This window comes from Falco peregrinus, chromosome 13, assembly GCF_023634155.1.
Source record: "Falco peregrinus isolate bFalPer1 chromosome 13, bFalPer1.pri, whole genome shotgun sequence".
In the NCBI taxonomy this organism is placed as follows: Eukaryota; Metazoa; Chordata; class Aves; order Falconiformes; family Falconidae; genus Falco; species Falco peregrinus.
The window spans coordinates 17,013,700-17,041,591 of NC_073733.1; the positions used below are offsets into that span (position 1 = coordinate 17,013,700).

Sequence of the window (27,892 nt, forward strand, 5' to 3'; positions counted from 1 at the left end):
GGGCACTTACCCAACCAGGCTGGACCACCAAGTAATACAGACAAAAAAAAACCATACAGTATGATGCTGTTCAGAACACCCCTGACAGGAACAGTCCAAATCTAAAAAAAAGCCCCAAATGATCAAACAACAAAAAAATTCCCCGTAAGACAGAAGCTAAAAATAAAATTTGGCAATGCTGCTTTTCACCAGCACTTCCTTTGGGCCTGACAGAGAAGGGCTTGCAGCAATACCTACCATCACTTTGGATTCAGGATCACAAACAACTCATTGTATCCCAATAGTTCACATGCAGCCTGAGCAAAGATATTACTTTTCTGGGGAGGAAGAACAAGGGTGAGAAACACAACGAAATATATCATGGGAGTGACGAACTGGAAGGCTGGGTCCTTAAGAGAAGCTGATTTTCTTGCCTCTTCTCACACAGATGTGTTTGCTCTGGCAGTACAAGCAGCCATTCCTCCGCCCCGCAGCAGACATGCCGTGGGAGCTGTGTGTCAAGACACTGTGGGTAGGACCAATTACCCATTTTGGGGATAACACAGGGACTTTTCTTTGCAGGAAAGTACTGGCGAGGTACCCACTCCCTTTTTGCTATACTCTCCCATGCTTTAGGCTGATCAAAAGTGGGTCTTTATGATTCACAAGGGCCTTAACAAGAGCACAGGAAGGATTTACATGTTTGTCAACCCACATCGACTTATGGACAGCATCCCACAGTGTCAGAGAAACTGAAACAGGAACTAGTTCCCAGAGGTAGCCAAGGCATAGGAAATGATTTTGCAAACCATATTAGCCTACTGAAAGAGGTGGAAAACTGTGAGTCTTTGCACTTGGAAGCTCCCCTCACATGTACCCTTAACATCTCTTACAGATGAAGGGACAAGGATCAAGACACAACCTATTTCCTACAGGAAGACTGAAAAAAACCCACTAACCTGAGTACAAGAAAAGAGTGTTTAATACTACAGCACCCAGCAAAAAGTCTGTTATTACAGCAGATGGGAACTTAGCAACCACCATGTCACATCAAAAGGAAGCTCAAGAAGTTTTAGTCTTCTACTTTAAAACCTGCCCCACGCCTTTCTCATACGCCTGCATGTCCCAATCAATTACTTTACGTCAAAGCCTTGTTACACACACGCAGACTTTCAATTGATTCACTCAAGTCAGTGAGCAAAGAAATTACATCTTGGAAAATAAAGCTGGGCAGACTAGGGCAGCCTGCTTCATCACTATGAGACTTAGAAGTTCGAAACAAAGGCAGATCTGGTTTCACCCCACAGCTCGATTGTAAGCTTCAGAGCACCTGCTGCTCTGAGACACCCTGTTAGCTGGCCTAATCATCAGGCAGCCCACTGATTTTTCGTATCAGTGCAGGCAGGGTATTATGCCTACAAGTACAGTCACGTTCCACATCAAGATCTTGTTTATCTGGCAATAAACATACACTAATCAAAGTAGTATTAGCTTGAATTTATAAAGCATGAGCTGTTCTTTCTACATAGCAAAACACGAAGACATCCTATAGCATATTACAAACCTGAATACTGATTAGAAAAGGTACATACAACCAACATTTCCATACTTTGTGGTGGCATTAGTCAAAAACTGCGATATCACACCACAGTCTTGATTCCCACCATATGCATCAAGGTATTAACCATCCTTCAAGGCCTTTGACTCAATAATCCTTACATTTGTGGATAAAGGTAAAACATAAATAAGGAAGAAATAAAGATGAAGTGAATGGAGGAGACTGAATTACACACTTTTGACACCATAATTCCCAAAGCCAAACTGTGAAGCACAAACTACCATATTACAGTGAAACTGGAGAAGCAGCAGCTGCCTCCAAGACCATCCAGCACAGTAAGTACATTGTAAAATTTCATGCCACACTTTCAGTTGCAGCATCATCTAGGTGATCTTTGAAGAGGTAAACTAAACATAGGATCCTGCTACCTTTTATTCACCAAAAGGTGTTTCTGCTGATTCGCAAGATCACATTTCAGGAGCCAAATCCATTTGTTTTATATATTTCAGTCTCTATTAAAATTGCTGGAACTATCATGGCAATTTGTCCTACACATACAAATCCCATATTGCAGAATCAAGCCTCAATACAGTTTAATCTACATATCTCCAGGCTTATATTAAAACACAACATTGATTCAACACAAAAATACTATTTCTAAAAAAGAAAAAAAAATGGAAAAAGAGTCCAAACATTTAAAATCTTCATCACAACAGTGGTCAGCACCACAACATGCAAAGTATATCACACTCCCACTGAGGATATTTCTCAGCAAGACTGATACTGAGCAGCACAAACCACGTTTCAACCTAACCTGACAAGACGGTACTGGTGCAAGCTCTGTTCTTTGTAAGGTGTCACCCAAATAAACACAGATAAGCTATCAAAGTCTCTTACCTGGAGAATTATTCAAACACATTCCATGCACAGTAATAGTTTAAAATGTTTAAAGCAGTAATAAAAACAGTAACTGGAGATCCTACTGAGGAGGCTAAAGTGCCTCAAGACATATAAAAGAATAGGGTGTTTCACATTGAGTGTAATAATTTGCTGATGAATTAACAGCAACAATTTTAACTTTATGAAAGAAGAGAAACACATTATCTTCACCTCTTAGTGACAGAGGTACTACTTTGACAAACAGCTCATTCACACAAGTTTGAATGGGAGGCATGGAAGCGTGCCACGTTTTGTTGATTTCTTTTATAAGCCTTTTGCCACTCACTCCGTCTTCCTCATACACAGTCAATTGGTCCTTCTGAAATACATTTAATGTAAGAATTTATGACAATAGGAACATAACACGACAAGAATATGTGACATTCAGTGATACGGGGCCCAAACCAGAGTGCTAAGACTTTTTGGGTAAATGAAAAGTAGAGGTGCTTGGCACCCTGCAGGACACATTGTCAAGGTTTTTTGCAGTGTTTTAGGTTGTCAAACCTGTGTGCTTTCACCACAGCCCAGTATTACTGCTAAGAGTCTCAAAGACATGGCAGTTGGGGATTCTTCCCTTTCAAAACTACTACAGAAGTTAACCCCGTTGACACCATTAGAAAACACAAGTACCTAAATTTCCTTTCAAGCTACTTTATCAGTGAAAGCAAGATTTGGCCTCCAAATCCCAAATATATATCTGATAATTATTCAGGTAAGTCCAGTAGAAGCACACACTTTGAATTCAATGGAAATGTGCATGTACCACCACATTACTTTCAACACGTCAGTAAAAGTATTTATGTTTCTGTGACAGAGTTTCCCACGTGTAGAAAAAAAAAATAATCAAATAATAATTCCAGACCTCATTTTTGGGGCTCACTGACACTGGTGCAATGTGTGGGCTTTCAGAGGACTGGTTATTAGGGTAGTACTTGTCTCAATATGGTGCAAGTCCAGGATAGACTGGGGGGGAGGGGGGGTTAATGGTAAGCGGACAGGCAAACTCTGGGAAACTCAAGCATAGAAGGGAGATATCTGAAGGCTTCATTTAAATGTATAGTTTCATTCTTGGGTGTTTGAACCAGTACACATAGGACACAGATTTTAACGAGCAACACAAAATACCCTCAGTTTAGGACACTGAAGAGGTGAAAAATCACACTTGGTGACAGAAGTTTTTTTAAATCCTTGAGTTCTGACTAATCAGACCATTACACTCGACAGAACTGAGTCTCTCATTTCCAACACAGCTACTTAACTTTTTTTTTTTTAATTTGTAAGCCAAGTACTGTCTCTCTTTATTAGAAGTCAGCCTTTCCTGCCACTTCAAAATTTGACTGCTTTTCTGACAATCTGCAAAACTCCCAAAACCTACTTAGGCAATCAATTCAGCAAGTTAAACTGGTATGCAAAGGTATTTCTCTTTGTATACTCAGTATTTGCAACACCTTCAGTGGCTCAAATGCTAATAGTTTTGCCAGCTCCTGCCAACAGTCATTGATAAACCTGTATCTTTGGTCCTCTTATGAGAAGCCCTGGAGTTGCAGCAAATTCAGAAGCTCCCTTTCCTTCTCGTACCTCTCTACCTCCATCTCTGTGTCATCACTAACTTCATCTCTCCCTTGACCCTGGCTCCACTGAAAGTCTTCCCACCAATCACTTCCCGCCTCGGCTACCCTCAGTGCTTCTCTTCTGGTCTTCATAAATCCACACTCTGCAGTAAGAAAATACGTGGTCAGGCTCCCAGAAACAGTGATAAATTACACCCATAATATCGCCTCTTCCATTACATTTTTCAGCTTCCTCATGCTCTCCAGAGCCTTTTCAAAGCTAATTTTCTATCGTTCAAAGTTTCACAGGATTTGCTTTCTCCTGGCACTCCATCACACTTTCCCCCCCTTGCACTCCCATTCTGGCATCTCTTATTCCTTCCACAAATCGCAAAGCAATTGAAAGTTCATTCTTCACCATACAGTGCGCAGTGAAATAAAAACAAGACACATCCAGTCCAAAAGGCACATATACAAAACCTCCCTGCCTCACTACAAAGCTTCTCACCATCCTCCACTCCACTGAGTTGAAATTGTGCCTTTTTTTCCCACAAACCCTTTTATTCCAAAATGTATTCCTAACATTGTTCAGAAGTGCCTAACCAATTTTTCTGATCATACTCAAAAGTCTTGCAAAAACATCCCAGTTCTGACTGGAGGGCTTCTCAGATCAAGGGTGGAACAAGGACATAGATGGAAAACCTGACAGGTCTTTTTCCTTAAAATAATTCTGGTATGCTTTTTTCCTGAGTAGCTTCAAAGAAGTTTTGCTTATGTCTCAATGAGGGAACAAATACAAGTGTTTAAACCCTGAAAGCTGCCATGAAAAAGAATTGACAATTTTCACAGCTCTGCATAATCCTGCTCTCCTCTGTATTCAGTGCTGCCGCTTCAGTGTCCTAAACAAGAACATCCACTGTTCTTAAATGCACTACTAGGAAAAAGTACAATTTTACCTTCCTTCTGTCTTCTGTGCTGTTCTCTGCTCATATATGAGTTACCACATGAATAGCCACAAAGCTTTCACTCATTTCCTTCATCTACTACTTGGATACCCTATATGGAAAGGCTATTATTTGTACCAATTTGTTACTCCCAACATCCTAGAAACCATGTGATAGAAAATTTTCCCAAAGCCACAATTATAGAAACAACACTTAAAAACTGGTTTCTGCACTGGTATTTTGAAAAGGAAAAAACCCCAACAACCAAACAAAACAACAACCAGCTAAAAAACCAACCCCAAAACCCCTTTTCCAGCCAAAGACGCAGCTTTCCAGTGGCCACGCAACACAAGCCTGTAAGCTCAACAGACCAGATAACAAACTCCAGCATTAGACTCATTGCTTTGTTGCTTCCCTAGCCAGGAAGCATCCTGACACTGGGGTGGAACAGAAACAGGTCACGCTTCATCCCAGAAATCTTTTCTGAGCTCCTGGAACTGGCCTCACTGTCTTTCTGCTGCTGTAGCCTTCCCATCAGGTGACCAGAGAAGAGACTTGCCATTTGATCCCTTTTGACTCACTTCACTTTCACCACCTTTTATTGACTTCCACCAAAATAGATTAAAAAAAAAATAACATCCTTTCTTCAGAAAGCAAACACAGGGCAGACAGGGAAGAAGAGAAAAGAAGAGCAGCAAATGAAAGTTGTTCTAGGTCTCCTTGCCCAATCACTTGAAACCAGCTATTTTTGGCAGTCTCTGAACATTCAGTCACTGGTATGCAAGATGAGAAGCAAACGTAAAGCAGAGCACATGACAAACCTGCACTGATCATACATCAGTATGGTTGCAGAGACCTTCCTCCTATTTGCAGTCAGAAGAATTATTACTTCAACATCTGCAGTGGTGGGTAGGAGGGAGCACCTGCACTACACGATGGTCTCAAAACAATTACAAATCATGACTCCCCCAGGCAATGCATACGCCTGCGATTCCCACCAATACTACAACTCCCCAAAATACCACCACATCTTTATTTCACTAGAAAAGAGACTTTCACGGTTCAGGTATTCCAGCTCTGCACCCCATGAGAAGTGACAATGGCTTGCAGTGGCAATTGGCTCCATCATAGTTTCTTATTCTCTTGCAGCACTCAGAGGAACAAAGCATAAGTGACAGCAGTTCAGAGTACTGTGTATAATTACAATTAAAAAAATTAACATTTTCAAGACAGCACTGTAGCACAGCTTGGGCAGATTGAGATACAAGAGCAACATAAGATATTTGTATGTCTATTGAACATAAAGATAGCTGTATAGAAATTCATAGCAGATGTAAAATCCAAAGAAAAAAAAGTTTCTACGTAAGCAATTTGACAGAACGTTGACAATGTGTGGAAGTCAATCCAGTCTGAGCTACTGGAACAAACATTGTGGCCAGTACCAGGGAACTACTGAGAGATGCAAGGGGGAGGGGCGGGGAAGTAAAAAAGGTGCCTACTGCCTTCTGTGATTTTGGTAACTCCTGAAGAAACGGCTGAAAAAAAATCAGAAGAAACTTCTCTCTCCCCCTGTGTGTCTGATGGGCAGGTAAGACAGAGTTTGAGGCCAGGCGTGAGCAAATGACATGGTGCAGTTGACTTGGAGCTTATTCGGCAACACTCCCTTCTCCCCATCCCTCTCCTGTCAAGCCTTCCTCTCTGGTTCTTTCATACTTTCTTTCCATTGCATCTTTCCTATTTTATGTACTTTTCCCCTTCATCTAGAAAAAATCAGAAATACTTCTAAAATTGAGGAAAAACTCACCTATAACAGACAAGGAAAAACTCCAAGGATTCAATACACAAAACAAACAGAAAAATCAAACAAAACCAGATTAGTGCTAATTACCACTGGATTTGCAAACACAGGCTATGGGGGGCAGGGGAAAACTGTTCAGAACTCCTAAACTTCTATAATTAAACCAAGTGTGTCAATAAAACCTGCATGAGCCTCCTGGCAGCGGAGAGCTCGGGGCCATCACCTCCTCCTCCTGCATGAGGAGCTGAAGTCCCGGCTGAAATCACTGACACAACAGGAAAGACCACCTTCTGCCAGGAGAAAGAGTGAATTTTCTGTGTAATTCCTTTCACTTGTCCCATTCTAATGAGAACTGCAATTAGCCGGCTACCTTCGTCATCAGAAGTTGAGGCTAAGCCACAAAGCCCTCTTCAGCCACCACGTTGTCCTGCAAGTCCAACCGTGTCGTGCCCAGGTGCCATCGGCCGGGGCCTCTGTGCGGGGAGGCCGGGGCCGGTTCCCCACAGCCCGGACGCAGCCATGTGCTGGCACCTCTAGGGAAGTGCCTTGGAGACGGGAGGAGTGAGGGGGAGACGTGTGAGGAACAACCCTGGGAGCGCTGGGAAAGCACCTCGGAGACAGGGGGAATGAGGGGAAGACGCATGAGGGACAGCCCTTGGAGCGCCGGGGCCGGTGAAGGCGGAGGGGAGCGGGCGCGCCAGGCCGCGGGGCAGGGGAGACCGCCGGGGAGCAGGCGGAGACCCCAGGCCAGAGCAGCTGAGTATTCCCTGACGGAGCCGCAGCCCATGGTGAGCCCATGCTGGAGCAGGTTTACCCCGGAGGACTGCAGCTCGCGGGAAGGACGCAAGCGGGGCAGGGAGCGGCGTGAGGAGGAAGGAGCAGCAGGGGCGAGCGCCCACGGAGTGACCCTGAGCCCCAGCCCTGCTGCGCTGCTGGGGCAGGGGAGCAGCTACAGGAGCTGGGGGTGGAGGAATGAAGCTGGGGAAAAGGAAGGGGAGTGGGGAAGGCATTTGACTTTTTGTCTTTATTTCTCACCATCCAACTCTACTTTAATCGGCAATAAATTAATTTTTCCCTAGGCAAGGTTGTTTTGCCCGTGACGGTCATTAGTAAGGGATTCCCCCGTTTTTGTCATCTCGACCCATGAGCTTTTCCATCTCATTTTCTCCCCCTTCCTGTTGAGGAGGGTGAGCAAGAGGGGCTGGGTGGGCGCCTGGCAGCTGGCCAAGGTCAACACACCACGAGTACATTCCCTCTTGGCACACTATGTTTTAAGGGGATGGAGGAGGAAGAAGATAAGAAAAATACTCACAAACACTACTGTTTATGAAATCCCACGTCTGTGTTGCCAGTCTCTGTTGTTAAACCTTACACGAACATGGAGACAGAAGCCCACCAGAGCAGTACAGCAATGCTACTGGATTGCCTATGCTGGTGTCTAAAACTGATGAACAGAGATGAAGCCGTCACTTTACAAAAGCCAGCAAATGCCTGTGGACCACCCAGGTCAGATGGGGATTACACGATGCGTAGATTTGATCTGATCCCACCAAGACAAAAAGGAATTCATCCTGAATTGGGTGGTATCTAAAAGCACATGTATCAAAAATACCAAGCACTTTGTTAAACAATTTATTCTTAAAGCAACCAACAGAGCCTTCTATCAATTATGTCAGGCCTCAGCTGAAAAGCATCTAGAGATTACTTGGGCCACAGAAGAGAGTAATCTCTACAACTACACCTTCATTTCAGCTACAATCACCCCCACAGCATCAAAGGTAATGAAGCACCACTAGTTCAGATTTAGTCAATCTTGAACGGTGTGTGTGTGATACAAACCAGCCCAATGGCAATTCAGTTGCTATTTCAGGAATACCTCTTCTTCCCACTTCATTTCAGTCCCTCTGCTCCCTCCTACCTCAGTGTGATGCTCTAATTATTCAAACAACGTAAGCAGCGTTCAATCCATGCCAGCCCTTTCTTCCTTTAGCACTGACCTTGCCTTATACATCACTCTCACAAAACTAATTAAGTGCAGAACAGTCTCACTGTACACTCTCTTCATGAAAAGAACTGAATGGTTACCTGCCTGAGGGTGCAATTCAAATTATTTTTGCCTTTGTTTCTCTCAGCAAAACAATACAAATATTAAGCAAGAAACCAGACAATTCAAAGAAACCTTTTACTCAAGTTACCACACAAAAACATAAAAGGATTATTGTAAATAACATACTCCTTTAGCTGTTTCATTTTGGTTTTTAACATATGTCTTTTCATGTAAGCTTGGCCAAGACATGTTTTGGGAAAAGTGGGGAATTTTGTTGGGCCAAGAAACATAGTCAAGGAAAGAAAAGCAATGTTTGGGGAACACAGACCCAAGGGCCAGGCTTCACTATGAGGGATCCAAGTGGCTACAAAAGCTTCAGTCCTACAAAACAGATCTGAAACCACCAAATCTATAAAAGCACCCAGTAATCAACAAAGCAGTTCCTCTCTGATACACATTAACTGACAAACACAAAGATCCTGGACTGAAAAGAGTTAGCTGTAGGTCATCTAGGATGCAAAGCTTGTCCTCCCAGATATACAAATGGTTTGTTTGTACACAGAATCGACCACACATCTAGATTCACAGATGATTTTATAAAAGCATGAATACACTCTTTGCAGGGAGAAACCGAGGAACAGGATTTCCCACATCTTTGCTCCTGAGAAAGTGGTTCAAATAACCCTGGAGCTGACTCTTTTCCTAAGCACACTATAGCAATAACACACAATGGGGAACAGAGGAAGAAAATTAACATTCATTTGACCCAAGACTACACTGCAGCATGAAATTCCCCAAAGTGCAGGGGTAAGACCAATGCCTTGCAGGAAATCACGGTAAATGGCACAAATACATTTAATGACAAGTCTCCAGCATATTGTGGGTGGCCACAGATCAGAGATGCCAGAAGCCTGAGCCATACCAATTCTTATGCATCTGCTGTGGATGCTGGTACTCACCCCTTTGCAGCCCCCTGCAATGCTCTGTGCGGCTACTCATCCCTCAAGCTTCATCTGCCTGGGAGTTCTTCCTTTGAAGATGAGATTTGGCATCTGCCAAGAAGCAACTATTATTTTTTCCTCCAGAAGCAAAAAAGATGGCTATCTTTTACTACCTTCTGTACAACACAAGTCCTTTGCCACAGACAGCAGCCATACGAGAACCAACAGTATCACAAACCGCAGAGTTTGGAGCTTGTCCCTGAAAATACTGCCTTACTGTGGATTTCCTCAGCTAACACTGAAAACCATTACAGAGCATCAGCATGAATGTGCTGGCGTTTTGATCTCAAAGGTCACTTCCATTTTTTTAATTGCTGGTGTTTCACCAACAGATGTCAGGGACCACTGCCTTGGGACTGAGAGGGAAGGACGTTTCTTTTATAAAGAGTTACTGTAGTTTGTGGAACCAAAACCAATCACAGATAATGAGTCATAACAGGAGGTAGTTACTGTAAATATTCCAAGCATGGGCACATTAACAACCACCCACTATATCAGAGGCAATGCCACAGGCAGACACAGAGAACTCCCACTGGTGTCAATAGGAATTTTGAATGGATCAGGACCTCAGCCAAGAGCTGGGTATGTATTGTAACCTGCAGCATTAAAATCCAGGATGGGGTGGGTCATGCCTCAGATTTTGGCTGTCGCTTTCCAGTGGGCGACGCAGGCATCTATTCAAAGTGGATCTGCAATCTCAAATTTCAGACAGGAGGCACAGAGATTTCTAGTGTGAAGCAAACAAAATAAAAGCATTGAGTTTAACTACTCATTCTTTAGTGTCATTAAATGTTTATGAAAAACACAAGTTCTGATGCATAAGTCAATAGCACCAATTGACCGAATAAGAGCCAATCTACTGCTGGCAAACACCTGCCTGAACAGAGGCTCAAGTTCATGTCAAACTGCAGCTGCTGGTGGAGTTTGGTGGGGCTTTTCGTTTGGGATGCAAAAGAATTGGCACCCAAACTTCTGATAGAAAGACAAAAGAAATGCCCTGTCTCCCACGTGAGTTGGCCAAGCAGCAGATAAGGGTGCCAGCACCACACTCCCTTCCCCCTTCTCACATGGGTCTGCACTTGCTGCTAATTTTGATTCAGTGGACTCAGACCAAGACATGGTCAGCTTACATGTTGCCTCTGCACCGCTCTTCTTCAGTCCCTGAAGTAAGTTACTTTCTCATGATTCAGTACTATAGAAATATAACTGTTGAGATCAGCTTCTTTATTTCTGTCAGCTTTTCTACAGACCTTTCAATCATAAGCCGCATTATACTATATTCCCATAAAGCCAGGAAAAGCAGTAATAGATACCTCAAAATTCTGACTTCTATTTTTCCTGCCAAGTGCTTTCTCTAAGTGCTTTGTTTTCTGCTGTCACTGAATTAGAATAGTACCTATACTTCCAAAGTCTTCACCCTTACTGTCACTATTTCAATAGCTTCTAATCTGAGAAGAGTGTATCAGCTTCGAAAATACTCCTCCTATTTTGCTTTCTGGAGAAAAAAAATGTTCTCTGCATTTTCTCACTGCTTACAGCTGAGGTTATCAGACTTCTGGGCAAAGCTACCCAAGTTTCTTTCAGTAAGAGCACGGCGACAGGAAAAGATCCCCCTGCGCCTGCCTCGATGGGGAAGGCAACAGCACATAATCTAATTAGTAAAAGGAAAACCAAATGAAGATGAACTTATCAGATTTAGGTTCAGATTCTCTACTCCATCCTTTGACTTTGCTTGGAAGAGCCACACAAATTGCAAAGCAGCCTCTGGAAAGAGTCTGGCTGTAATACCACACAGCACGAGCTCTTTAAGGCCCAGATCCAAAGTACAAGGATTTCAGCAGGTCTCGGCTCACTTTCTAACGCCCTGTATTCTCCTACTGCCCCATGCCTCTCCCCCAGATAAAAGGTTAACAAATATTTCATTCAAAATGGGTTGTGTTGATACAGCCCCAAGGCTTGCTGGGGACACTGGATATACTGTTCTCAAAGTGCAAAGTAAACGTTTTTTGAGGGAGAACTGGGCAAAGTCACCTGCCTTGCCACACACACGGCGCTCTGCACACCAGCTACGTGGCAGGAGAAGAACCCAGCTGGTGGGAACTGCACTGCAGCCAGTGGGAATGTACCTGGGGGGATTTCTTGAGCACATAGCTAACTTCCATTGAGGAAGAGCTGTTACCAACCATCAAGCTACCTCTGCAGGATGCTGAGCTGTTGTTACCCAGGTCCTCGTACTCCTGCAAATCCCCGAGAGAGCACAAAATGAGAAGAGACACAGGAACCTGCCCCATGCTTGAAACCACCAACACAGCTGGGACAAGCTTGCTTTCTGAAACAAGCTGCTCACTACCACAAATAAACCCCACTGTAGCAGCAGCCCAGCTGATCTACATTTGTAAAGCAGCTTGGAGGCTACCTAGGCTATCCTGCAGCTCTCTCAACACTCACACAGTTTAAAAAAAAATAATAATCAACACTAATATCTTATACATTCACAGTTAATGCAGCATTTTGCAGAAAGTAAAGGTGCACATCCCTGACTTCATCAGGTTAATCCATAAGCTTTATTTAGATTGGGATAGTTAATTCTCAAACATCTGCAGCCAGGTTTAAAAGCAGCAAAATAGTGAGGAAAATCATCATCACCGGGTTTTCTAGGCAAAGCTTACAAGTGGGGCCAACAAACTCGGAAGCAAGTAGTTACTTTCCTCTTTAAGAAAAGATGTGAAGGAAACCTATTTCTTTAAAAATAGATTTTGGGACTTCTGTTACACCTGCGCAACTCCGCTGATACCACCACAGCCTTTAAGGAGAGGGCAATTTAACTTAAAATACCCATTGCAAGACAGCTACTTGCACTGGACTGTGCCGATTCCTACTGAAATCCATGGCCTTTCAAGGTTCTGTGTAAGTCAGGTTTCTCTACAAAGACCCACCCCAAATACTGGTTGCAGAAAGTGCCATTCAACAACTTACACAAAGCAGCTCCTTACATTAGGGCTGAATATGGCCCTCCCCGAGTTCTTTGGAGAAATACAGCAAAGTCTCATCTCAAGCACAACCCTGTCATGTATAAGAAAGCTTCAGGAGTAAGAAAGGCTGACACTGTTCTCACTAACAAAGTACTCCACATTTATTATGCAAATATAGCCCTGGGACACCTGCATTTACAGCAGGTATTACAATTACATCCTATATCTTACAGGACGTGGGGTACATGAACATATCACCACAATAACATACTCTCATATGAAACCTGATTGCATTGTTCTTTGAAGGAGCAGGTAACTAACTCAAAAACATACAGGCTTCTGTTTGGACTGGAGTATACCCAGTGCCACAGTATGGCTGCAGAAACGTGCAGGAAATGGATCCCATTTTCCCGACAAATTATTGCTTCTTTGTATAAACAAACAAAAAAACCACCAGCCTGTTTTTACTATGGCTAGATGCAAATTAAACATTCTCTCTAAAGGCAATAACACTTGCAATCGCCAAAAGAAAATTCAGGTGGTTCAGAGGAAAAAAAAAAAAAATGTCCTATTTCAGTCTACAACATAAGAGGTTGTAGGTTGTAAAGAAGGCCACACAGCCTACACATTAACTGGTAAATACTACCTCCTTACCACTACCCCTGGACCCCTTTTAAAAGCCTATTTCACAAGCAGTAACCATCACTCACTTTTATACAGCAGTACTAGAACCACCTCATACATGTACCAGCTCCTCCTGCTGTATCTAAAACTGCCTCTTTACTTTGTGATAACAGAGAAAGTTTTATACGAGCTCCAAGAGCGTACCAGCATCTCCTAGAAGCAGAGTATCAGCATCAACTGTTTTTCTTGGGATTCTCAGAATATATACCTTCTGCTACACTGTCACCCCTGGAATCAAAGCCTTGTGCATCTCAGTCATTATTGACTCATTAACAGCAGATACAAAGGCCTTTGTCTCCGCGTTTTCAAATACAGATATGTCCCAAAACCTATACACAAGCAATCCCAAGCATGAAGTTAATGTCGTTAAAACTTGTAATCATAGCACAAAAGGGAATATATCTTTGATTTTAAAAGCAAGCTTTCAAACAAATATAACACAAGTATGGAAAATTCCTTTTGTGTAAGATTATAAACACAGTTCTAAATCATGCAAAATATTCCTCAGAAAGGCAGGAGTCTTTTGTTCTGCATTGCTTAATAAATTATTTAAAGAGCATTTTAGTGAATAAGGCCACCATAAAACAAAACAAAAAAAACCAAAAACCCTCACCATCAAAGAAAATAATGTAAAGACAAAAAATATTTATTTACAAAATGTAAGGTTTTGCAATGCATCCGAATAGTGAATTTGATTATGTTGTGAAAAAAAAAACATAACCTGAGGAAAACACTAACACAGTTACAACTGGAAAGAGTTGGAGGAAAAAAGAACACAAAGTCTCAAAAATCTGGTGTTAAACACAAACTTTCAAAATCAAAAAACCGAAAAGTTTTTTTTTAAATAGTAGAAAGGATGATTTGTTTTGATTTGGCCTCTCAGGCTGCTAAAAAAAAGTGACAGGGAAGTGCCCATGACGTTTGATAAAACTAGTAAACGCGGAGCAGGTTTTTCCCCTCTCTCGGGGAGGCCAAGCGCAGACCCTTCACCGGGGCGCCCCGGCAGCCCCAGCCTGCCGCACGGCTGTACGCCGGGTGACATACACAGCTTTACCTACCAATCCACAGAGCCACGACTTACTGGAGAGATACCAGCGCACGCACCAGCTACCGCTCGGATGCGCTCCGAGCCCCCGAGCGCGGGTGCCACCGCAGAGCGAGCTGCGCGGGGGCTGCGGGCCCGCAGGGCGGAGGGCAGAGCCACCTGTGCGTGGCAGCCCGCAGCGGGCACCCCGCCCCCGGGCATGCACCCCCCGCGTGCACTGCACCCCCCCAGGCATCACCCCCGGAGCGGGTACCCCGCCCCCTCCGTGCCCCCAGCTGCCCCGCCGGTCCCGCGGGCCGGTCGGGATGGGGCAGCCTCCCGTGCCCGGCCCCAGCTGGGGGGTCCGCATGCACCCCCCAGCCTCTCGGCACCGGCGGGGCCCCGGCTCCGCGTCTCCATGGCGATGGCTCCGCCGGCCCGGCACGCTTCGGCCGGGGCCAGGGCCGGGCCGGGGCCGCCGGCAGCGCCGAGCACCCGCCCGGTCGGCGGCAGGGGGCCCGGCTCCCCCTGGCGCAGGGAGGGGGGGGCACTTACTTTCGCCGGTGCCGCATTGAGCCGGGCCCCCCCGCGCCGTGCCGGGGTGCCGGTGCAGCGCCCCGCACGCCGGGCACCGGTTCCCCACCCGTGCCCGGGGTCCCCCGAGCTACGGACTCGCACCGGAGCGTTACCCCCCCCCCCGCCCCAGCGCGGTAAGGTCGGGCTGTCCGCGGTCGGGCCGGGGAACATGCTGTTCATCGGAGCGGCTGCGCCTGCCTTACCCTTGGAAGCATCTTTCTCTTCTTTGGGCTTGATCACCTTCCCGCTCATAGACCCCAGCTTGGGTGGGAAAATCCCCGGGAGCGTCGCGGATTCCGGCTGGACCCAGAGAAACCTCGGGCGGGGGGCAGCGTGCGTGCGTGTGGGGGATCCTCTACGCCGAAAAGGCAGAAATAACACCAACAGAAGGGGAGGGGAAAAAAAAATCGAGGAGCGGCGAGCTGCCCGCTCCCCGGCGCGCTGCCTCGGAGCCCGGCGGCGCCGCCGCGGTGCCTGCGGGAGCGGAGCGGGGCGGTGAGCGGGGGGCTCCGGCAGCCGCAGCACCGAGCCCCTGCGCCGCTCGCCGTGCCGGAGACAAAAGCGATTTTCCCTGTGTCTGCCTGGCCCTGGCCCCCTCCTTTCCCCCGCCTCCCCGGCTCTGCCTCCCCTCCCCAGGGCCAGGGAAGCGCAGCCGGTCCTGGAAGTCCCACCGACCGGGGCGGGGGGGGGAGGGGGTACTGTGAGTTGGGCGGGGGATGGGGGGCTTTGGTTGTTTGCTTGGGTGTGTTGGGTTTTGGTTCGGTGTTGGGTGGGTTTGGGTTGGGTTTTTTTATTCGTATCCTCCCCTAATAATGGGATGGAGCAGCAGAGCTGCAGCCGTGGATGGGAGGAGGAGGACGCGAGTCCCCGGCACTGCAGAAGAGGCGGCAGGTTTACGCTCGCCAGCAGCAAGGAGGGCTGGAGCTAGAGCTGCCCCCTCCAGTTCCGCACCTCCCCCTCCCCATCGCCCAGCCCGGGCCCCCATGAAACGGCACCGAGAGGGGCAACGCGCATCCCCGCTGCCCTCCAGCCCCGGGACGGTGCCCCGCGACGGGCTGGGGGCGGCACAGGCCCGGCCTGCCCTCCCCTTGGGCAGCCGCTCCCACCCCCCATCCCGCAAAGCGGAGGCTGTGGCCTCCGGCGTCGCCCGAGCCCGGCAGCCTGTTGCTGCCGTCGCGGGAGTGCGAGGAGCCGGGGGACAGTGGAGGGGCTGGTGGGAAACGGGGGACACGCAAAGCTTGCGCCGTCCCGCTTCCAGCCCTGCTGCTCTGCCCCGGGCTGTGGGACGGGACTCTCCCTGTCTCCCCTCCGTCGGCCCTCGGGGAAGAGGGAGAGACACCCCCAAACCCAAGAGCCGCCGAAGCTCCTCTCACCTGTGCTACAAAACCGCTCCCCCCCTACCCCCTCCTTCGCCCCGTCCTCGGTGGGGGCAAAACTTCCCACGGCCGAGACCACCGCGGGCGCCCATCCTTTGCCCCCCGCCGAGCGGGCGGGGATGGAAACCCGAAGCAGCCAGCGCCCCTTGGAGCCGGGCCCGGCAGCGCCCGAAATAAAGTGCTGGGAAGGGCGAGCCGCGACGCGCCGGGGGGAGCCCTCGGTGCGGCAGCCGGGCTGCCCCAGCCCCCCGGAGCGGCCTGTTTGGTGGGGGGACGCACGATGGACATCTCCAAGGCCCGGGGGCCAGGCACCCCCCGGAGGAAGACAATGTGACCAGGGCACTGCCCTCCCCGTGGCCTCTGGGCACTCCTCTGCTTGCCGTGCCCCGGGGCAGCCGCCGCACCGGGGGTCTGCGGGAGAGGCAGCAGCAGCCGCCGGGGCTGCGCGGCCGCTATTTTTAGCGGAGCCGAATTCCTTCCCCCTTCACCCTGCCTGCGCTCCAGCCCAGCGCCGGGGACAGCTGGGGGCAGATCGGCTTACCGCGGCCGACGGGCCCCAGCCTTGCTCCTGCCCCGAGCCTGGGCAAACGAGGTAACGAGCCACCGCTGGCCCACAGCGTGGGGTAAAGCCCCCCTCCCAGCTCACACAGGTGGCTGGAGCTCAGGTGGGACTAGGAGGATGAGGGCTGTTTAAGCGAAGAATGAGGAGCCAGGGTCAAAGCTGCCACGTGGAAGATCCGTATGCTTGTGCTTACTGAATGGCTTTCCCCTAAGAAATGCACAGAACACAAAATTGAACCCCACATCCTCAGACAGAACTCCTCCAGGCTTCCATGCATCTGTCTGCACAGTGAACAACCTCGGCTCTGTTTCTGGATCCAAGGAAGTGTCTTGGCAGGGTCAGCTTGGCTTCATGGAGGTTGAGGCTGCCCAGGGAAGTGGTTGAATCGCCATCCCTGAAGGTATTTAGAAGACACATAGGAGTGGCGCTTAGGGGCATGGTTTAGCCGTGGACTTGGCAGTTGTTAGGTTTATGGTTTGACTTAATGATCTTAAAGATCTTTCCCAACCTACATGATTCAGTAAGCCCTCTGATGACAGTGGACTAAGGTGCTGTCAATATGATTGTTGTACTTGAGCCTTTCCTGTGATTTTTTTTTTTTTAACACCTGCCAGGAGGATCAAAAACTTGGGCTTTCTCTTGGCCATTTCTCTCCAATTTAACTTGGACCACTGAAACCAGTGAGTCAGAAGAAGGGAAGTGGGGAAGGAGGGATTCTGCGGTTCAGCTGAGCCAGTGCTGTCAGAAGTAGCCAGTGAGCCACAGCAAGATTTCCGCTGGCCGATACAACTCAGACCCTATTTTCAAAGGCACTTGCAGTGACTTGGATGAGAATTACAAACAATTCACACCTCTGGTCCCAGCACCGAGGCCACTGATAAATGCTGTGTTTAGTACTGACAGTGAACTTGCCTTACATGAGCTATTCTCACCTTTGCCAGGAGATCTGTTAAATTTTACAGGAGTAGTTATTACGTTGACCAAATGAGGCCTACACACTCAAACTAAACGTTGGAAGGAGGCAGCAGCTCAGCATGGTGCAGAGGAACTGTACCTACTGGTGGGCAGAGAGAGCTTACCCTGCTGTTTTGAAATGAGTTAGTTTTTCCCCTTACTAGCTAGAGGCTTAGAAGTGTCAGATAAAACAGTAATAAAATATGGTGTTATGCATGCAAAATATAAGGGGATTTGCATGAAGGCTTATTGCAGTCTGGGTACAGTTTGCATAGCCTTTACTTTTAAAGCTACCTTGATGGCTTAAGTATTCTAGTGCAGAGGGTATTTGGGGTTGGGGCACTGACTTAGGTCGTCAGATTGCCTCATCAGTTCCTTGCTTTGATGTGAGCATCTCTGGATTTGGGGTAAATCACGTAAGGTCTAGCTTTGCAACAAGGTTTTGTTAACTAACTCACAAATATTTAAATATGAACCTGAGCCTTAGGATGCCTGTACATCGCTTTCCAACTATAGTAAGGAAAAGTGTCACCTCATTGCTTTACAGCTATAATACTGGAAACTGAGAAGCACTCAGATGCTGTGGAGACAGAACTGATATGCAACAAGCTACATATAGCAGCCAGGCTTATGCAGAAATTTACCTATGTGTGGCCATGACACAGAGCTTGTACCTCTCATTGACAACATTCTCTGAGTTTCTGAATTAGAAACCATTTCTGCACTTCCAGATAAATCAGACATACAGAAGAAGTAGCTTTAGTGATGCTTAATACAAAGAAATCTGATGTTGCGTGCAAATGCTGTTTGGGTGTTCCCAGTCACCTGAGTGGCTAGGGAGGGTTTAAATTCAAGACTCTTTTTGGTGGGGGGAGCAGGATTTAAAGTCAAATATAGTGAATTGCTGTAACTGCGCACCTTTTGTGCTCCTCCCAAGACTGCGATGGAGTCATCTAAACTGAGTGGCAACAAGCCAGCAAGGCAGCACAAACAGTTGAAGCATCATCTGTACCCTTTTATGGTTCCTGAACTCTCCTGCCCAGAGGGACAAACACGATTGCCCCAAGCACAGTGAAGTCTCACAAGCTCCAAGTGTGAAGTGAAACATGAGGCTTTTGCAGCAGAGGCACACACAGCAGGTCCTATTTGGGCTTGCCGAATATTTGCAGCTCGGGGTTGCTCTCTGGAACCAAACGTGGCAGAGCTGACGTGCTGCACGGAGCTGTGCCTCCGCAGAGGGTATTTATTCCCCTGGGAACATCTCCTGGAAGGTTCTGACTTGGCACGGGTTCGGCTAACTCTCGTATCATTTACAATCTGAAATTGTAAACTATAAGTGCCTTTATACAACATAACTATTGCTGCTTAATGTCCAATAGCTGTACGGTTTGCCCATAAAACACATACTCAAGTCAAGAACATGCTTTTCCTACCCTCGTAAAATATCTATAGAGACATATATCCCCTGAGGAATGCTGGTACTCACGTAGATACATAGTGGCATTGCTCCTCAGTGTACTTTTCCCTTGGTTCTTTGGCTTATTCTCAAGTTGAAATTTTCTCTTTTCTGCAGGCAGTGGTTTGTAAAAGGTCCAGATTCTACTTTTTTATATAGTGGGAATTTTACATTATGAATTTAAAACAGTCCAGCAAGTTTAAATCAGCTTTGTCATGATGGTTCCTGTTATGTTCCCAGTTAAATCTGAAGTTAAACTTTTCCTGCATTCAGGTGGAGCAGAATTAGGCCTTAAATTTAAGATTCCAAACATGATAAAGCCTCAGTAATATAAGTACTTAGTCCTAATTTTAAATTATATTTTAATATTCATACTGGCATCTAGAGGTATCCATTGCATTATGATAAAATAAGTAAATGATGCAGTGGGCATGTCTATAATTTTGTTGCCACTGTTTTGTAATGACGCTTATAAAATTGGTGCGAATGAACTTACCACTTATTTGCATCGGCTTATTGCCTGGCCCACCACTGCTTTAACTGGAATGTTAGGGCAAGTTTCTTTACTACCAGTTGTGTGATTTAACAAAAGCCACAAAGCTTTAAAGGTGAGGTACGTACATAATACAAGTCCAAAGCACAGCCTATTCTCTAGCAGGTACATCCCTGTTCTAAAGGATGTTTAATGTGCTCCCCATCTTATTTTTACCACTCCTATTCATACGCAGTCTTTAGTGCTACACAGAGGATCCGTTTTGAGCAGACAACTTGCTGTAGAGAATCTTCCTCTTTCTGATTGCCCAAACCCAACTGCTATATGCAAATAGAGTTCCAGCTAATGGATCGTATGGAGATTGCAGTTTAATTTCCCTAAATAATTCAGTCTGATCAACAGAGAAGCCCTAAGCAGACACCAGTGGTAAGGGATAATGATTACACTCACACAGTGTGGTGGGCTGAGCCCGGCTGGGTGCTGGGTGCCCCCCGCTGGGTGCTGGGTTCCCCCCCGCTGGGTGCTGGGTGCCCCCCGGGCCGCCCTGTCCCTGCCCTGCTCAGCCGGGCCGGGGGCAGAGACACAGCGAGGGGCTCCTGGGGCGGGATAAGGGCAGGGGGAGATCTCTGGCGCCTGGAGCCCCCCGGCCCCCTCCTGCCCCGGCCTGGGGGCTGCAGGGCTGCTGCTCCCACTTCTCACGCCTCTCGCCATTATTGTTCTTCCACAGGTCATTTCTCCCCCTTCTTAACCGTGTTACCCCAGAGGCGCTGCCACCGTCACTGCTGGGCTCAGCCTGGGCCAGCGGTGGGTCCGTCTCGGAGCCGGCTGGCACGGGCTCCATCGGACATGGGCGAAGCTTCTGGCAGCTTCTCACAGAGCCGCCCCTGCAGCCCCCGCGCTACCAAACCCTTGCCACATAAATGCAATAAACTGTGAATCTTTCACCTATTTACTATGAATCATTTCAATTAAAATTAATGGACATCAAGCATCCTGTGATGCAAGCCTGGCACTTTGGATTGCTTCTCTAGGCAGGGGAATGTGCTCAGCACCTGGGAAATGGATGGGAAATGGAGCATCTCGCCTTGCTACGCAATAATCCCTCTGGCTGATAAGGCTCTGCGAACTGCAAAGCAAATCCCAATCAAGGCTGCTGGATTGAGCACTACAGTGATGTGAGGCCTTTAGCACTGGAGATCAAAGTCTTCCAGACTACTGAAAGTCTAAAACAGACCAACCTTGAAGGTCTTTCCTCTCTGCATTCCAGTACATTTGCCAAGCTAGCTTGATCACAGTTTACATAGGTATGCATTTCTGTAACAGAGTATGGTATTAGTTTTGGTGTCCAAGTAAAAAAAAACAACAAAACAAAACAGTAAAAACCCCAAAAAATTATTCTTACAGCTCCAGGGAAGCCTACAAAGTAGTGATTTAATGTACAAAGACTGTATCTCATGTGCAGTCTGAGAGCTTCACTCCCTGCTAACAAATCTTTTAAAGGCTCACAGCAGACCTTGGTTTTAAGTCCTGGATTTACTGAAACTAAAACAACCTGAAATATACCGTGAAGTTCTGGAGTAAGTGAAATTCTGGCAAAATGTGTTTGGGGATGCTAGTGGTTACGCAAACACCACACAGCAAATGCGATAAATTTATGGGAATCACTGATAGTATTTAAGACAATGTATGAATTATCACCTGAAATCTGCATTTAGCAGAAATGTTTATACAGATCTTTATTAAGCCTGGAAAGCCCGAGTGGACCTACAAAATCAATTTGGTCTCAAGATCCTACCCAGATTACATCTAGTAATTCCAGCTTTCAAATTTCAAAAAATAATAAATATATATATATATATATATATATAAAGATTGTTTGGCAGCTGCCTTTTTTTGATGTTTATCCTCTCTTCAAGTTTGGTGAATTTCAGCTGTTTAAAAAAATCTCATCTCCTTTGCACCAGCAGCAGCACACTGACACCAGAGCATCTATACCTCCGATAACCATTCATCACCAGCACACTAAACCTGAGTAACACTGGGAACGTGAAGGACACAGGTCTGCAGGTGTATGAGGTGGCAATGTCACAGTGGGAGAATGCAATAAGGGGACCTCCAATGCTTTCTAGCGCTTTTCCGTAAAGCCAGCACTTGCAGCAGAGGCTGAAGCAGTGCGTGGCTTGCAGCATGTCGTGGAAGCACTACCTGTACCTCAGCCTTGAGAGGCAGGCAAACAAACAAAGCTTCATGACTCTGAACTGATTCCTTAGTTCCGATTTGTGCTTTCGCAGGTAAATTAAAAGGTGAGAGGTTTTGTATGAAGTCTTTCATATTATGACTGCAGGGCAGAAGCCAGTAAGAGCAGCCACAAACCGAAGATGCCGGCCGAGCTGTTGGAGCTGCAGCTGCAGTCTTTACCTTCACCTCATCCAGCCTTCCTTAAGTTCGCAGGAATGCATACACATGCACAAAGAGGGTGAAGTTGGGACCTTGGAAAAATGTCAGGCAGTTAGTTTCCTCTCCAGGGGAGGCAGTGGGGAACATACTCGATGTAAAGAAAGCTGTTACTCCATAGCTTTTGTAAGTCACCTGCAGACTGAACTTCTGCAGGTGGAGTGAAAAAAAACCAAAAGGGGCAGGAGGAAACATTTGGTGTCCTAACTGAAAACTAGTGCTTTAATGTCAAAAGGGATTTTTGCCCAAGGCCCCTCCTCGAAGGCTGGTGAAAGATTTGTTGCAGAGAGCATAAAGATGAAAGACCCGGGAGTGGTTCTGCTGCTATTCATAGCAAGGCAGAGGGTGAAGGTGGTCCCACACCCCTTCATGGTAACAAGAAGCACAAATTGCTATCACTCACTACATTTACTGTGTAAAGTAAGAGGAAAATGCCCTTCCTCACAGAGCCAGCCATCCCGCACATTACAGCTTTCCCCTTACCACTCTTTCTGTTACTTGGTCAAGTCTTAAAACTTGAAAGGTTTTGAAGTTGAGCTGGAACGGGAGCTTTGATGTTCAACTCTGCCGAGCTGCAGACTGGCAGTGGCAGCTGATCTCACTCCAGCTTTTGTGGAGCTGAGAAAAAACAGTATTTAAAGAAGATGCTGGGGAGGCAAAATGTATGTGATACCCAATCTGGACCTGAAATCCAGAGGTAAACTCCGGTGGACGTGAATTCCCAGTGCAATGGGAGACCTGACATTAGAAACCTTGGGCCACCTCAATAATAGGCAGGCAAGGAGTGTGATGAGCATTATGTGACTGATCTGAGCCTTCCCTGGAGCTACACCAGAGTTTCAGACACAGAAAGCTAATAGAGCAACAGCAGGAAAAAAACCATGCAGCAACATTTGAAAGGAAACTTATCAAGTAGAGCTCTAACATTATTGTGGGCTTGCATATGCAATGATATCATAGGATAACATTTTTTCATGCCTGACTTTTTCCTTAAGCGTGGTAAAAATTAATCAGTGTTTGATTTTTACAAGCCTGAGAGAAAGAGAGAGGAATGTAATGATTAGCTTTTCAGACCTATTTTGGGGCTTAAAGAAATCTAAAAAAACAGTTATGCTTAAAGTGTGAGCCACTTCAGAGTGGACCCTTAAAGGAAAAACTGAAAGATATTCTATTAGTTCAAGAAACTCGTCTAGAAAGAATTTTCTGAGTGTTGCGAGAAGCCTACAGTGCATAAGGCAAGATATTCTCTGTTAACGTGAACATGCTTTTATGCACCAAGCAGCACTAGAACTGTATAGCCACAAAACAAGTTGCTTTCCTCTGTCATGAACCTATTCCCTCTCTGCTACTTTCTGTTCCTTTCCTGCATGAAATTGCTTTCCCCTGTAACGCTCCACACAGTTCATCCCAGATGCCTCAGTTCTTGAACTTGCAGCAATTTTAAGTGGCATCTGATGTAATTTTTCTAGCATTTCCTTCACTAAGACCTGGGCTGGGGTCAGCGCTCACTCAGGGTCAGAAGATGAAGCTCCCCTATATTACACTGAGCACTTAGGCACCGTTTCTCTGCTGTTTCCTCTGGTCACGGCACTATGGCCACGCTATGCGGCTCTGAGCCTTCCCGTTCATTTCCAGCTGAGCTGAACTTGTAAGCTACCTCATAAACCTCTCACATGTCTTAATCAGATGGCAGCTGGTGTTTCTCATGTGTCAGCCGAGTTTTGGTCTGAATAACATGCACAGTGCCATGGGTGAGCACAAGCAAAGAAAAAAAGACAGACTTTCCCTTTTTGTTTTTATAGATTTTCTTGAGTCCCTATGACCCATGAAATTCCCATAGCACAAGGCAGCTGGCTGCAACAGTGGTCTAGTAGCTAGCTTGATTTTTGAGAAGAAGCAAAGCCTTAGCTCTGAGAGTCAAGTATTGCATGACCTGGAGGCATTTTTACAAAGCAGACTTCAGGCAAGTTGAGGGATTTGGATTTCTTCAAGGCAGAGTGTGTAGCTATAGCCTTTCTCCTTCAAACTGTCATCGAGTGAAGGTCCTTGCCTCACCAACCCATGAGGATTCTGCCTGCTCATCCTTTGTAGAAAACCACAAACACTTTAGGAGATGTTCCCTGTTCAAAGAACTGCATTTGAAGGTCATGGCTCTGAAAGGGAAAGAATTTTAAACTGGTATGTATGTATGTATTTAAAATCTCTTTCTAAAGCTCCGCATGAACTGTGTTGACATAATTGAATTTGACTTTTTGCTCTTGTCTCATCTCAAATCGGTAGCTAAACAGTGTGTGCAGGTCAGGAACATTGCACGCCATAACTGCTATGTACCAACACTTGGCATTCTGGTTGAGGCAGGGCTGCACCCTGGGCTTGGTGCTGGTGACAGCTGTCAGACATAGCCGCAACTTGATTATTTCTTGTCGTACCATTCTGCTTTGGCCTTTTCCTGAGCCATTGCAAGACACTGCCTTGGAGCACCACTAAGAAGCAGTGCTTTCAGACTCAGCCTCCTGCTCCCCATTTCTCTCCTACAAAATTATTCCTAGGTGTATATCCTTCCTACTTTCTGGTGACACTGATATCTGCAGACATATTATTTATAGGCACAAGATTTGGCATTCAGTGCCTCCAATCTGAATGCTCCCTCAGCATCTTTTAATAGCTATCTCTATTTTGTATCCCTTTTTGTTTTTTCTCCAGGGAATATGCCAGCAGGGATGGGGCTGAAATCCTCCTGGATCAGGAGCAGAGACAAATACTGCTCTGTTTGTAAACACTCCAAGGCTAAAATTAGCAGGAGTCAGAAGAATCGTTTATAAACTTCAGGCTCCTCGAGCCATCTTGAGGAACGTCACAGGCATATCGACACATCTGCTGCCGATTTAAATAGCAACCGGCATCACCTTCCCTCCGAGTGCCCCCGCGGGGCGCGGTGCCCCCAGCGCCCGCCCCACCAGCTGACTTCTCCGCGTGCTGCAGCCCCTCGCCTCGCTTTAACAACGCTGTCGCAAACAGTCAAGCACATTTTCAGCTGGAAGAACCATCCAGATCCTCCTTAACACCTTGCAGAAATGGGAAGAAAAGCCTTGGTCAGCTGGAATGTTGCCCCACAAACCCTTTTTGAGGGTTTTGGGATCTGATTAAACATTGGAAGACCAGGAAAGCCCTCACAGCACCAGCAATTTTTAAGCAGGCTTGTGCTGTGCAGGTTCAAGCTTGAGAGAAAACTAAGCCACACCGGGTACAGCAAACAACATCAACTAGGGTGGGTAACACCTACATATGTCTGTCCTTTCAGCAGTTACGGGTAGTGGCATATAAAAATGACCTTGGCCGTGTCTGAAGGAAGACATGACAATAGAGAAGCAGCGGTACGCTCGAACAGTGTGTTCAATAAAATCCATGTTTCTCAGAACAGGCTGCCAACCAAATGCCAAACGATCTTAACATGTCAACAGTTAAACACAAGTCTTCATAGATCCCAAAGGAGCAACGGGGTTGGTTGGTTGAGGTTTTTTTTGTTTCGCAAAGCACATGAATACATACAACTACGCACCTCAAGCTTTTTTAAAAGGCACAGCAAAACCACAGCATCTTCTTTTTTGGCCATCTGCTGGCTTCATGAGACTGAAGGACAATAAAATACATACAAAGGAAATAGGTGGTGTATTCTAAAAAGAAAAAAAACCCAGTATTACAGTCAAATAAAGCAAACATATTTGGAAACTGTCTGAGGCCACAACAATACAATTTGGAGTTTTATTCAGTGTTGGAGAATATGGACTTTTTTTTTGAAAGTGAACATTCATGCCTATAAACCTGAGGTTATAGAAGGAACTTACAGAAAGAGTAGGCTTTATTTAAGAGAGAAAAACAACTGAACTGAAAAGTGTAACTCCTCTCTGCTTTGTGGTACTGGCTTAATACAGGAAAAACTAACACCTTCATCTCCACCAAAGAAATGGAGAGAAGAATTCAGTGAGAAGGGATTGCACCCAGTTCCCAGGCTAGGAGGTCTTAGTCAGTCTGTTCTGTACAACTAGTATACCTGGTAGCACAGCTAGCATTTTCTTTGAGAAAAATAGGAAAATAAACTAGATATTTGTAACAAGCAGTCAGGATATTCTGAACACACAACTTGATATAACAAAGCTGCTTACCACCCCCTGCCCTCCTGCCTGCTCAATGTTTTGCTCTTCAAGTCATCCCCTGAGTGCAGGGGAGCTGCTCCAAGGGCAAGTTCCTTGCACGCTCCTGTCTATAAGGGTTTGCATACAAAGTGTTGACCCTGATGCTTCTGACTGCTGTGTACCCCTCCTTTACAGCACTTTCTCTATAGCAGCAGACCCCTGTAACACCATCAGAGAGGCCATCAGTAAGAGGGCCTCTGGCCCTGTTAGCAGCAGATGCTCTCCTCTGGGGACGCCCTGACAGGCCACTGCTTCTCAGGGTGCTGCGGTCACTGGCCAGAGCTCCCCTGCACAGCCTCATGCTGTCAGACGCTGCCAATTTAAAAAGTGGGATTTTAATTTTTTTTCCCTCGTTCTTATCTAATCCTGGATGTTAAGGGCTTGTTCCAGTTTTAACTGATTGTGATCATGGGGCATCCCCTCCAGTGATGTGAGGCATGAAGGACTGGGGTGTGCTCTGCTTTAGCTCCCTCCTGTCGGAAGCACAGTAGGAGAAAAAAGCACCCAGTGTGAGCGGGGCTCCCGATGGCAGATGCCATCCCTGTTGCCAAGCCACCACCAGCAGCAGAGGTGTGATCGGGGCTGAGCTGCCTCAGGTACAGTCCTCAAGGGACACAAAGCCCTGACTGCTGGCCCTCTCTGTAATGGATATGGGGACACCTGAATCGGTGACAAAGCAAGCTGCCACCTCTCGGGCAGGCACATGTCCGGCATCAGGGCACGGTGTGTGTGTGTGGGGGGGCTGATGCACCCAAGACCACCCTAGGCTAACGTGGCAATAGCCCAGCACCCCCAGCCCACCCAAAGCCACGGATCCTACCAGACTTACACACAAAGCCAGAGCTGCTATATTTGGAAAGCAACAGCGGCTCCGCAAAAGAAGCAGTAAGAGTCAAAGTGCGTGACTCAAGGCACTTTGGAAAGAGCCATATCCTTTCCATTTAAAGCGTGGTGCTTGTCGACATTTCTCTTTCTCTACCCTTGGCAGAACACACACACGTACGCCATGTCGTGTCCACAAAATACTTGGCTGTGATTTATATCCACAAAATCCTTACCATATGCAAGATATCCCATCCATTTAAATAGGAGGATTATAGGAGTAGGAGGAAGCTTAGCACAAACAATAGCTGCGATCAAATGCAGCGTGCACGAGTGATTTGTGGGAAGTGCAAGACATATCAAAGATGGCAGGTGCTGCTCTTGCTTGCAAGCTATTTATACTCGTGGAGTCACTCAATAAACACTTCCTACTTTAGTACACTCGTAGGATTCTTTTTCAAAGGGAGAGAAGAGGTGTGGAGTATGACTGCACGGGCCAAGTCTGTCATT

General features: G+C 46.6%; 1 protein-coding gene across 2 annotated transcripts in view; it reads right to left on the minus strand.

The window, feature by feature from the left end:
- The window catches only part of FGF13 (fibroblast growth factor 13), a 263,357-nt gene extending 247,686 nt beyond the window's left edge, over positions 1 to 15,671 (minus strand). The window contains exon 1 of one of the 2 annotated variants that reach the window (XM_005232749.4): positions 15,276 to 15,671. In XM_005232749.4, the coding sequence (XP_005232806.1) occupies positions 15,276 to 15,324 (49 nt within the window). In that variant the 5' untranslated portion in view covers positions 15,325 to 15,671. The remainder of the gene's footprint in view (positions 1 to 15,275) is intronic. The other variant, XM_005232751.4, reaches the window with a different exon arrangement.
- Between the last annotated feature and the right edge of the window lie 12,221 nt (positions 15,672 to 27,892).